The sequence below is a fragment of the Manacus vitellinus genome, unplaced genomic scaffold (genome assembly GCF_001715985.3).
Source record: "Manacus vitellinus isolate BGI_N305 unplaced genomic scaffold, ASM171598v3 scaffold_73_pilon, whole genome shotgun sequence".
In the NCBI taxonomy this organism is placed as follows: Eukaryota; Metazoa; Chordata; class Aves; order Passeriformes; family Pipridae; genus Manacus; species Manacus vitellinus.
The window spans coordinates 2,337,272-2,350,757 of record NW_021940773.1 but is presented as its reverse complement, the minus strand read 5'-3'; the positions used below and the strand labels follow the sequence as shown (position 1 = coordinate 2,350,757).

Sequence of the window (13,486 nt, the reverse complement as noted above, 5' to 3'; positions counted from 1 at the left end):
CTAATTTAAGATTAATATTAGTCATTCTACAGGACTGTAGTCCGTCATTCTATATTCTGGCAAATGGTCACAGCCATAACACATAAGAGACATTTTGATCTACTTCACATCAGCCATGTGACTTTGCATGTGCGAGGCTGGCAGGTGGATCAGCTGAATAAACCATTAACAAATGTACAACTTCCATTGTGAAATCAGTATCAGAAGGCAAATTTCCTAAGCTAGACAGACACTCCTAAAATTATGTTTCTATACAGTAAATCCTTTACCAGCATGTGAGCCAAAAATTTGTCCTGGTATGAATTCTGGACAATTGATGAGCTGAGAAAAGTCAGTTGGAGGCAGGCTGCATGAAGGAGGACCTGGAATTGGCCACTTTTCTGGATCAACCCTTTTTCTTAGTCTCTGATCCACAGTTTCAACTTCTGTGCTGTCCTTTAGGGCCTGTGTGACAAACATACTTTAAAATCATCCAAAAAAGAAAAAACCCAACAACTTGGCCATTTATAGCCTCTTTATAAATCCTCGTCATTACAAACAGAAATTTTTCTTAACTCATAGCACTAACTTTAAATGGCAGCATAGAATTAACCAAGCAACTTCCCACATACATACTTCTGAATGATTTTACCTCCAAAATGAGTGCAGCATTTGTAGTCAGAGCTTGCATCCGACGGAAGCTGGCGATCAATGAAACAGGCAGAAATCCTTGTTGGTCCATCTTTCTCCTCAGAAAGAAGTCTCTTTCCAAATTTTCTGTGCTGAAATAATACTCACTGCAGAATGAAACATACAAATCTGAGCTTATTATAGGTTAAAAAAATCCCAAAGTAGCAACTCAGATTCCTTAATAAAGTCTTCCATTAAAAAACAGACAAAATCATTCTTCAACAGTTGTATCTTTTCAGCAAGACTTACAGAGCAGCAAGGATGCTTGACAGAGTAAGACAGACTTTTGACCCAGCACAACACAGAAGGGTACAAATCAAAGCCTTGTTACATTTCCATATATGAACTACATAACCAAAACCTACGCTCCATTTTTCTTTCACCCACCCCCCTCCCTCATTACTTACATGAAAAGAAGGAAACAATATTCTCTTAGCCTCCATACAGATGAAGGACAAGTACTGCTTACAGTCAGGGCATAAGTTATTTCCCACACAGCAGTATCAGTGCACCTTCATCCTGAACTGCATCTTTTATTGTCTCACTTTCCAGTGCATTAGAATGCTTAAATATCTTATCTGAGTGTTGAGGCACATATATATACTCTGAATCATCAAGCATGCTTGTGGGAAGATGAGAAAACAAAAAATAGTAATGAAACTTGTCATGAAACTGTACGAAAAGGCATAACAGTTCATGGAGAAAAAAAGTCTAAAAGAAGAGATGATGATTAGTGTATGAAGAGGGATAGGACATTTCAGAAATCTGATAATACCACAGAACAAAAGAGACGAGGGACAAACAGCAGAAAGACAAATCTTCAACAATGAAGCTGCTCTAGGAAATGATCAGGGTGTCAAGATGTTTTACACTTAGTGAAGAGAAAAAGTAAGGAATTCAAATCATGATCTGTCACACAGAGCAAGAGAATGAGAAAACATTCTAGGAAAAAGAATGGAGAAAACCCCCAATTTAATCATGACAACTAAAATCTAGGCCTTTCACAGAGCTTACACATCATACCATGATTTTGCACGTTACATCCAAGGAATACGACTCCTCATTGCGTTCAGGAAAACGCAGGTAGAAAATATTTAACGGAAAGCAATTAAAATTCTATGACATAAAAATAGAGGTAGTGCAAAAAGAAAACAAGAGGGTATTAAAATGCTGAGGAAAAAAGCAACACATGCAAATGAAGATAATTCTAATTTCAACAAAGTGTAAAACTAAGTCTCTCCACTGAAGTTTGGATCAAGGTCAAAGTTACCAAGAGGAGGGCACTTCGAAGCCATCATTGACCTAAGGAGCACCTTGATACCATTTCTTTCTCTAATTTTTTGTAGTTTTGCTTCAAAGAAATTTGAAGCAAAAGCTGGCTATATGAAACACACAGAATCACACACAGAATATTCTGAGTTGGAAGGGACCCACAAGGATCATCGAGTCCAACTCTAAAGTGAATGGCCGGTGACCTTGGTGTTATTAGCACCAACCAACACTCAGCTCCAAGACAGAATGAATATAAAGTCTCAAAGTTGAACAACAAGACAGGACAAATGAAAACACTGCTATTAAATCAAAGCAAACAGAGAAGAGAATAAGGCTTCTGGAGAATTAAGCTCTTACTCAGAGCTAAGTATGATCAGTGAAGCAACTGTGCACAAAGAGTAAGTTGCCTTCAAGAATATCCTATTTACTGTTCTGAGCTGCTACATTCCTTTTCCCCTCCCAGTCTAGAAGATAAGCAAGCACAAATGCCATATACCAACATTTTACTAATGTTACCTTTACAGTCATACAGTAAAGGTAAAATCTGGTAACGATTCACCTAGTTAAAAATTCCACAAGCAGAAATGGACAATGACTGAACTTGACTCAAACTGCCTCACTTGATGTCCATCACTCTAGAAAAAGGAATGTGAAAGACCATTAATGATAAATGAAGACAATGCACAAGTTTGCTCCAAGTAGAGGGACAAACCTAAACACACACACACACACCCTCCAGCTTTTTTCTTCTTCCTTTTTCTCAGAGTCCATTTGCTTATTCTTTAATTAATATTTGAACTTTTACTTAGTTCTTTATTTTCTAAAGCGAGAGGACTTTTAAATAGAGTTCTGCATTTTGCAGACTGAGGAGCTGCTAAGCACTGAAACTTTTCAGGTTGACAACTTCGGTCTGTAATTAAGAACACAGAAGATATTTTTGTATGCAATACAAATATTACTCTCTTGTACATCAAGCTGGTTCCTGGGACAAGCATAAGCTGCTTGATAGCAGTGTGGTTTTTCCTGTAATTACACATCAACTCAGTTGGACACAGTCGCTAAGATTTTTCCATGTTAAGCACGTAAACTTTTAAAATTTATCCATTCACTAGGATTCAATCTCAATTCTTTAATATATCCTAATTTCTCTTGGACTCCATTAGGAACTCTGAGACCTAATAGTTTTGTGTGGCTTTATTCTGTAAATACTTCCTTCTTTGGCATAGTCACTTTAATATTCTATAGCTAAATTATGAAAGGTAGACAAAGCCACCGCCATTTAGAGGTTAATAATAGGTAACTGATGAATAAAGTCTGTTTCCCATAATTTTTCATGTGATAAAAGAAGTGAATAGATTAAAAGAACTTTTTTCTTAAGGAGCATAAAAATAGCGAAATTATGTTCTAAACCTGCTCAAGAATCTCTCTCTCTCTCTCTCTCTCTCATGGAAAGCAAACTCCATAACCAAACTGCCTTAGGAGTTCATATCAGGCAAGCTACCAATGGCTGTGGTTAGCCAGCCATGTCAAGTCTTCTATTAACACCTGCCAATCTCTTGGTGCTAAAATAAAATACAAATATACCCAGAAGTCAGATGTGACCAATGCCGTAACTGACATTTTTCTCAGCAGAGGGGGACATCGCCATGTCCTACCTTAGAAGGTCTGGATTCTACACTGCATGCCCAGAAATCTGGCCAACAGTGGAGTGGCTGTGCTCCTCCCCCACTTGTCTGAGGACAGTGCAGGCCGATTATCCTGACATGGGAGTACATGTCCACTGTCAGGTCTCATAGGGGGGGCCTGGCAGCAAGAGTAACAAAAAAGACTGCAATAGAAGTTTTGAAGTTGAGAGCCACATGTCAGATACTTTCTGCCCTTAAAGAGGCTTTTTTTCTTCCTTTTTGCGTCAACTGCAACAAAAGAAGCAAGAATAAAATAAGCAAGTTGCTGTATGGAATACAAGGGCAATCAAAAACCACCACAGAGGCATCGCAGAGAAATGCTGTTGCAAGTACTGAGGATGAAATATCTGCCAGTGGTGGAAACTGTCTCTTTAAAATGAACTAGTGGCTTCCAGGCCCTTTTTGACTTGTCTCCTGGTGATAATCAGTCTTCCAGATGGTTTCTCATTGCCTAATGGTGTACACGAGAAAGTAAACATTTCAGATTATTGAAAAATCAAGTATCATTGCAAAACTACTCTCAGTTACATGTTTCAGGTGAAACACGCTGAAAACATAAAACTAACAAGACTTCTCAAAGTGAAATTGAGAGCAAATAAGGGAAACATCACCCAAGAAGAGCTTTATAGGCAAACAGACCAACAGTACTCAAAAGCACAAGCTCAGAGACATCCATATCTCAATTACATGACAACATAAAAAGGGCTGTGTACCATAAATAAAACAGGTATACAAGTTAAAGCCAGACTATAGCACAAGATGCAGAACAGCTTCCTTAAAATTCCTCCCCATTACTCATGTTTTTCCGCCCCAATAATGAATAAATTTGAGCTAACACTGCTAATGGTCAAAGTTAACTCAAAAAGTTCAATTGAGATGGTTAATATCCATCTTGTTATGGATAAGGATTCAATACTGTTTGAAATTAATTATTTTATCTTAACTAGATAACTAAAAATATTTATACATTAAGCAATCGACTTACATTTGGTGTTTTATATATTCCTTGAGAAGTGCTTCATCCACAGAATACATCTGCACTCCTGTTCCATCACCATAGTAATACATCACACCACTGTTAAGCTCAGGCTGAAATACTTGGTCAATTCCTTCACCATATAGTTCTTGATAACCAACTGAATACTCAAAGTTCACTTCAAAATAAAGGAGAACATAAAAGAATAACATGAGAAAAAGAAAACAATAACATTATAAACATAGTTTTAAATTTTTGTCTAAGTATCTATTTCTTTGCATACTGCTACGGCTTCCTCTGCCTCTCCCTCTTCCTCTGCCTCTCCCTTTTCCTCTGCCTCTGGAGAATCCTCGGATGCTGCCACCTTCACTCCTCACGCTGCACACATCATCGTGGTCATCTCTCTTTTCTCTATCACGACGCCAATCTTGAAGAGAAAAAAAGCACATCACAATTAAACATCGTGGTGCCAAGAAGACCCTTGTAACAGAAGAGTTCTCAGCTTGCACCCAGGCAATCCATAGACCCAGTTGTGCTGGCTGAGACAGGTGGTCAGAGCTTGAGCTGCAAGAGAGAAATGGGAAGGTTTGCCAGCTGTGCCTGAGGGTGAGTCAGGTGTTAGCAATAAGGAGGAGTAAATGGGTTGACTGGTAGTCAATCCAAAATGCTTCTGAAGCAACTGGACACTGGTGCCAGCTCAGGAATCACAGAACCTATGATCAACATGGGACAGGAAGGAATGATCATGAGAATACAGTCTCCTCCTGCAGACAACTCCCAGCTGGAAATCACAGAATTGTAGAATGGTTTGTGTTGGAAAAGACCGTAAAGACCATCCAGTTCCAACTCTCCCTACCATGGGCAGGGACACTTTTCGCTAGACCAGTTTGCTCAGAGCTTCATCCAACCTGGCCATGAACACTTCCAGGGATGAGGCATCCACAGCTTCTCTGGGCAACCTGTTCCAGTGCCTCATCACCCTCACAGTAAGGAATTTTTCCTAATATCTAATCTAAACCTACTTGCTTTCTGTTTAAAACCATTTGCTCTTGTCCTGTCACAACATGCTCTTGTATAATAGTCCCTCTCTGTCTTTCTTACAGGCTCTCTTCAGGTACTGGAAGGCCACAATTAGCTCACCCTGAAGCCTTCTCTTTTCCTGTTTGAACAAACAGGAAAATTCTCTCAGCCTTTCCTCACAGCAGAGTTACTCCATCCTTCTAATAAACTTGGTGGCCTCCTCTGGACTTGCTCCAACAGGTCAATGTCCTTCCTGTGCTGGGGACCCCAGGGCTGGATGCAGCACTGCAGGTGGGGTCTCACCAGAGCAGAGCAGAGCAGAGGGGAAGAATCACATCCCTTGACCTGCTGCCCACAGCAGGCCAGGATACAGTTGGCTTTCTGTGCTGCCAGCACACATGGCTGGCTCATGTCCAGCCTCTCATCCACCTGCACCCCCAAGTCCTTCTTGGCAGGGCTGCTCTCAATCTGGTCATCCCTCAGCCTGTGTTGATAGTCAGGGCTCCCCTGATGCAGATGCAGCACTTTGCCCTTGGCCTTTAAGGTTCCCATGGGCCCACTTCTTGATCTTGTCCAGGTCACTCTGGATGGCATCCCATCCTTCAGGTGTGGCAACCACACCACTCAACTTGGTGTCACCTGCAAACTGCTGAGGGTGGACTGATCCCTTTGTCCAGCTCTTGATGATCCTACTGGGGATGGGATTCCCATGGCAATGGTTTTCTGGAGTTTCCTTTCTGTTCCTAGAAGCCGCTGCCTAACACTCGCCTGACTGCCCATCTAACAGTCTGTTCTCTGCTGGTCGTACCCCAAACCAAGACTTTTACTTAAAGAGGCCTTTTTGATAACACACACAAATCTAAGACAAGTCTATAAGAATACATGTAAGGTTTTCATATAAATACATGGTCTGCACATAGCAAGGGAGGGCAAGGGAGAAGCAGAAGAAAGGAAAACAAGCAGGTCCAAACCAGACCCCAGGGACCTTGGCTCCACTCACCAGAAAACTTAGGGACAGGTGTAATTCTCACTTCACTCATTAGAGAAAAGGAAGCCCCTCTCACACAACTTCTTTCTCTTCTCCTAACACTGTCAGAGACTTCCATGTTCAGTTAGTGACCTTTGCTGAAAGTTTCTTTAAGTTGTAATTGGTAGTCTTCCAGATGCCAAGGGACCACTTTGTCAGAGGAATGCTGAGGATACAGCCCCTACTTGATCAAAATGAGAGTTGCTAAATTTAAGAAAGGACTGACTAAAGATATGGTTCTTTGTATTAAAAATCTTGTTTTACTGTTTTTAATGAACCCTACAACACATGTATGCTCTTGTATTCAAGCCATGTATTTTCTGTCAAATAAGACTCTGAATTTACAAATACCATAATCTGTATGTGTGTGTCTCACTGGAAATTTGGACCTTTGCACTTGTTGCCCTCAACCTTAGAGATTCCAAATGCGTATGTATTACTTGAACTATTTTCCCAAATCAGTTTAATTTTTGCACCCTGAGAGCACCTGTGGCTCAGACACATATTACACCTTCATGAGCAAGTGTTGTATTTAGCCTGAAATGTTTTTTTTTATTTCAACACAATGTTTCTGAAAAGAGCAAGATTCTACATTCTCTCACACTGAAACTGGTCTCGAATCACTAGAGCCTTGAGGCAGAGTTCACACTACATGTTTTTAGTCATTTGACCATCCTGAGAAAAAACTGCTCAAGAAAGTGATAACTGGTAAAAATCCTTCCCCTGTCCATCCCTCAGACATCCAGATCAAACCCTTATATCCACATTCCTAAAATGACTTCATAAATTCCATCTCAGTAGCATGCAGTACTTATTATAATGAGCAAACTTTTAAACTGTTAACATATACTGCCATTTTAAAACTTAAACCAAAGACTTACAGTCAGCCTAAGATTTCTGCCACCTGACAAGCTATATTCACAACACCTGACGACCTGAAACAGTACTAGCTGTGGTGCTAGTGCAACTTTTCACATGGCCATGCTGAAACAGGTCATGGAACTGAGGTCCAGCTTAAAGGTAAAAACGACATCACTAGAATTGCCAAAGCAGAGTTCAAAGTGTAGCTCCACAAGCAGTTGCTCTGGTACCAACAAGCTGTGGGAATAGCAGCAGAGCAGGACAGAGCAGATGCCTTCTAAGGCTATTTCCAAACATTCTGCATTGTAAAACTGTGGGACAAGATTCTGTAGGGAGCCTTGAAGAGGAAAATATATGTTGCTCGTTATTGGGAAATATAAACACTAGGTTTTACTTAGTATAGGCAAAGCTAAGTTTCAACATAAACTGCCAGCTCACGTGGTATTATACTTTATTTGCCACCAATAGCAAGACCCAGAGATTGAGAAGTACTTACTTCTTGCTTCATTCCGTCTGTTGTTATGAGGTATTGACTTGTTTGTTTCCAGCAGAAATCTGGAGCTCGTTCGAGAGCCTAGTCTTTCTTGGCTGCCTGACCTTATATCGTCCAAATGAAGTGGCACCCATTTCTGCTTGTTACCTTGAAAAGTTAATATATTACTCTTAATTATACTAATACTTGAGGTTTCAGCTCTTGAAAAGATTCTATAGAATTCTTCATGTAAAATTAGTAACAGTTAATTTCAAAGTTTAAAAACCAGAAGAAGCTTAACATTGAAATTTTAAGATATTATGAATGATTAAAAAATAAATTCAGTGTATAAGAATTTCTCAAACTGAAATGTAACCTTACCTAACCTTTAAATACACAAACTAAAGGTGAACCTTTTTATTTAACAAACTTTCAGATGTAAGCTCCATTACCAAGAATTTATAGTACATGTAAGTGTATACAGTAAATATGTTACTATATAATTTCACAACTTGCATATGAAATTTAGAGGTAACAAAATAACATCTAAAGTTAACCAGTGCAATAAAGATTTCAATCACAAATAAAAACTTTCCTGAGAATTTAGCTGTGGTACTGTATTTTTACCTCAAAATATTCAGACTAAGTTCATTCACATGCATCAAAAATCATTAGCAAAGTTTATTTTGTTGTAGGCTGGCCTAAAATGTCCACTACCCATTTTTTCTTTAACTATAATATTGATTATAGTTAAATTTATTTAACTATAATATGGGGCTTCAAATTTTTGTAGCCAAGAAATAAGTAAATATATAAAATGCTGTTTTAGTTTTCAAATGATAACTTCAACATGTAAGCTAATAGTAGAATATGAAAACCAAAGTGTTAGTATATATAGTAACACACACACACACACATATATATAAAGTTAAATTAACATAGTGCTACCTATTTAGGAAAATAAACATATGAGAGACAGTAATGGACTGTACAGCCATGCTAAAATCTTCAAGAAATTGTCAGAGCTTCAAGGACCAGCAACAGGACACAAGTTGCTTTTCCCCCAGAACTCCTACTTGACTAAACAGAACACTCCAAAACCTGAGAAAGGAAGCCTTGTTAAAGCTTTCTAGTGGAAAGCAGAAAATATTCTGTTATCACCTAGAAAATGCAAAACATGAAAAGTTTCATCAAGTCATTCAACTGGAATCAATGTAGCTGTATCAACAGTGACTTACTGCATTATACACAGTGCCCACACTGACCTTTTTTCCTTTGGTTGTTAGTTTGAGCTTCATCTTCACTAGTGTTATCTGCCAGACCATCAGGCTTTGCCTCTGGATTGTCCTTGATTCCATTATTGCTTTTTTGATCAGATTTCTCCTCCTTTTCTCTTCTATTTGTTGACTTCTTACTGTGACTTACAGTCTTACACTGCAAGAGACACAGGTAATTATTTCTGACAGTACAGCTGATAGCGAGAGGCACACATTTCCTTTAGCTATTAAAATTCCTTTATTATTACCTGTTCTCAACCTCTTCAGCAGGGCGAGTTTTAAAAACTGTTTTGCAAAGTCTCACTTTAAATAGTTTTATCTTCTGCTAATTTGGCAAGACTGTAAAATTAATTTTTAGACTAAGAAAGTTTTTAACAGAAGATGTAAAATTACAGAGTGAACAATCATGTTTCAATCCTTTAGACGTGAAAATTTATTTCATAGGAAAGAAAGAAATATTCTGATCAGTCCCCACTATTCCAGACTGATTATCTTTAAAAAGCTGTGCTCACAGAATACTGAATGGTAAATCAGAAATCCCCATGATGCCGTATAATCTCAGCAGCCCAATGTTCATGTAAACTATAAGCCATTAGGTCTAAACTCCTACAGTTCTGTTCTACTAAAACAGAACATGAACCAAAGATCAGAGGATGTGGAGGTGTATGGTTACAGATTTATTTTTTCCCACATTAGAATATGGCATTTACTGGGAACTGTGTGCCTTTAAGTAGTGCCAGCATACTGCAGATCATCACCTCCCGGAGATCTCACAGAATAAGAGGTTTCAAAGAAGGCAAAATGACCAGCATTTTAGCAAAGAGTGGGAAGTTTAATTTATCCCTGGTATCAATCCAGGCTGGGGCATGACGGGAATGTGAGCAGATCTGCCGAGAAGGACTTGGGGGTGGTGGTGGATGAGAGGCTGGACATGAGCCAGCAACACGTGTTTGCAGCCCAGAAACCAAATGCATTTGGCAGCAGGTCAAGGCCAGGGATGCTGCTCTTTTGCTCCAGTCTGGTGAGACCCCACCTGCAGTGCTGCATCCAGCTCTGGGATCCCCAACATAAGGACATGGGGACCTGCTGAAGCAAGTCCAGAGGAGGCCACAAAGATGATAAGAGAGCTGAAGCACCTCACCAATGAAGACAAGCTGAGAGCTGGGATTGTTCAGCCTGGAGAAGAGAAGGCTTCAAAGAGACCTTACTGTGGCCTTTCCATATTTAAAGGAGGATTATAAGATGGAGACAGACTTTTTAGCAGGGCCTGTAGCAACAGGGCAAGAATAATGGTTTAGTAATAGTTTTAAACTAAGAGAGAGTAGATTCAGACAAGATAGACTAAGAAATTTTACATGATGAGGATGGTAAAACAGTGGCACAGGTTGCCCAGAGAGATGGTGGATGACCCATCTCAGGAAACCTTCAAGGTCAAGTTGGATGGGGCTCCGTGCCTCTTGCTCTAGTGGAAGATGTCCCTGTCCATGGCAGAAGGGTTGGACTAGAAGACCTTTAAAGGTTCCTTCCAATCCAAACCATTCTATATTTACCTGCAAAATGAAGTGTTGCAGAGGCTTCTGCCAAAGAGAAAGAATTTTCCTGTGTTGTGGAGACAGCTTTGAACCTGTTGGAGTACATACAGTAGATGCTGCAGCACTACGCTGTACTACACTGCATTTAATTTGAACACAAAGCCTTCCCTTAGACACAATTAAGTTTAAATACAAATGAAGGGTTATTTTGTTTTACAGACACTATATGAATCTGGACACTTCCAATTACAAAATGCACATTGAACCAAAGCCCATGAACCCAAATATTCTGGTTTTCCTCACTAAGAAAACAGTAAAAGCATCACAGGGACGCTGATGCAGAACTACAGTAGAGTGAAATGTCGCCACTCACAATAATCTCTGCTCTCTTCTTGTTTCAAATAGCATCAAAGAGATCTAAAATATATTATGCATTTATCACTTGAGATAAAGGGAAAGGAAGATAATTTGATGGAATAGATGTTAACTTAAAATCCAAAAGGGAGGGAAATATACCAGAGGAATAGGATAACTAAGCTGTCTTAAGACAATAGGCACAAAGCATTCTGAGCCATAAGAGAGGGTAGCATGTTCACAACTCCAAAGGCCTTCTCATCTATGCATAAACAGATGAAAACAGCAGAAAAGGTAAATAAAAGTTTTAAAACAGTGGAGTAAATAATATGGCACATTGCACATCCATGGTACACCACTAATGAGTGTATGGTATGGGCTTGTGAAGGGTTTAGAAGTTCCAGTATCAGTGCTGATAGTCAAGCACACAACAGTATCCTGAATTATTGGCAAAACTTCTGCTGAAACACCAAAAGCACACTCTGGGGAGAACAGTATTAAACAGGTAAGTCGACATGGCTTTAAAAAAAAATAATACTGAAGATCACAAAGGATACTCACTTCATTGTTTGCTATTTCGCTTGGTGTTGGCCAGTTCATGATATCACCAAAATCATCAGCCTGCAAAGACAAGAAACAGTTTATATTACTTCCTCAGTTTAGTCCTTTTTAACACATGAAAAACATCAGTTGTGACTCAGATGGCCAGACTACCCCTTGGAGTAGAAAGGTTAGAAGTAGCAGTTTTAAAAAACAAGAAATACAACAGAAGACAAATGTACAAATTTTGAAAGAGGTCTTATGACTTTTGAGCACACATAAACAATTGTCAGATAAAATGTGGTCTTACACATAGCTTCCTATTTGATTTAAAGGTATCTGCTGCTTAAGGCTTTTAGTTTTTGGAAGACCTTTGAGGACCAACCTAAAAAGGGGTGGCTGTACAAAATTTTAGAAACTTAATTTTTCAATAAAAAGATTCAGTGTTTCCTTGTTGTCATAATGGTAATTTTATGCACATAAAGGATGCAAATCACTTAATATGCAAAAAGGATTTCCAAAACCAATTTAGCACCACTTGTGCTCAAATGATGCTGTTTCTTTGCAGCCCCTTCACGTTTTTATGTAATCCTATTAATTTTTTAAACAAAAGTGCTTTTCATCCCTCCTAATTTTAAATTTCCCTTCCTTTTTTTATTTGTCTCTGTCTTCAAAATTATCTATTACCAAAGTAGAACATAACACTTCCAGTTGTAACTTCAAAATACCTTGCTATCTTTTTATTACACTACTATCAGCTATTTACCATATTGAATATTTACAGCCAGAAATACAAACCTTGCTGCATTTCCTTGTCCGAGGTTTTGCCGCTTTTATAACTATAGTGGAATTTTTTAGTTCTGAAAAGGAAGAAAAATATTTTCAGGTGAAGAATTAGACTGCACTTTAAACAAGTAAGGAAGGTATATGTTAACAACTCTATTTAACTATCTATCATATGACACCAAAGGTTTTTTTGAGGCCTTCATATCAAAGTCAATGAACATTTCCATAAAGTCACTAATTACACTGAAAAAGTCACATTTATAAAAAGTGCAAATACTCTTGAAAAGCAGGTGTACAAGATACCGCCTAACACTGTATTTAAGCATTTGTTCAGCTAATAAGGTCAAGACTATCTCAAAATGCTCGTATTTTAACTTAAGTAGCAAAGACAATAAGCCCCTGAAACACATTTAAGAAGTGCTCTTAGTAGAAGGTATATTTATAAGATAGAATTTATGAAATCTATATGTATGCAAGCATGCATGAAAAAACCCACAGAAGCAATTACATACTCCCAAAGTCCTAGTAATTTCCTTTTGTAAGTAATTACTCAAATGCCAAATAAAGTTTAGCCATATAGCTCAAAATCAAACTAAGGCAATTAAAAAAAAAATAAAAGAGAAAATTACTATAAAACTACATTAAGACTGATAAATTTGAATGCCCAAATTCCACAACGGATATGTTTATGATAAATATATTTGGCCTAACAATCTGGAACTTACATTGGGAAAAAAAGTCTATTTAAACTTTCCATGTCTTAACACATGTGCAATTACCCTTTTGTATATGACTCTGATTTTCTTATTCTGTCCAATTTTTCCCTACCCTTCTCAATTCCATTCTACTTTTTGCATTGGGAATTCAGGGGAAGAAAACCCATTAGTACCTGGCAATTTTTCTTGAAGATTAGAACTGACAGTTAAGAGGAAACCATCTCCTACCTTCTCTTAAGGCCTGCTTATCCCAATGCATGTTTTTCCATACAGAAGTGGTCACAACCATTCCTTGAAAC

The 13,486-nt window shown here is 38.5% G+C and overlaps 1 protein-coding gene across 5 annotated transcripts in view; it reads right to left on the bottom strand.

The window, feature by feature from the left end:
- The window catches only part of LARP1B (La ribonucleoprotein domain family member 1B), a 26,583-nt gene extending 13,097 nt beyond the window's left edge, over positions 1–13,486 (bottom strand). For 4 of the 5 annotated variants that reach the window (XM_018084641.2, XM_018084638.2, XM_018084640.2 and 1 more), the window contains exons 1-9: positions 13,416–13,486; positions 12,484–12,545; positions 11,707–11,766; positions 9,248–9,416; positions 8,007–8,150; positions 4,886–5,029; positions 4,612–4,780; positions 632–776; positions 270–444 (exon numbers count right to left, since the gene is read on the bottom strand). In XM_018084641.2, coding sequence (XP_017940130.2) covers positions 270–444; positions 632–776; positions 4,612–4,780; positions 4,886–5,029; positions 8,007–8,150; positions 9,248–9,416; positions 11,707–11,766; positions 12,484–12,545; positions 13,416–13,476 — 1,129 coding nt within the window. In that variant the 5' untranslated portion in view covers positions 13,477–13,486. Of the gene's footprint in view, positions 1–269; positions 445–631; positions 777–3,596; positions 3,848–4,611; positions 4,781–4,885; positions 5,030–8,006; positions 8,151–9,247; positions 9,417–11,706; positions 11,767–12,483; positions 12,546–13,415 lie in introns of those variants that run through there. The other variant, XM_025896316.1, reaches the window with a different exon arrangement.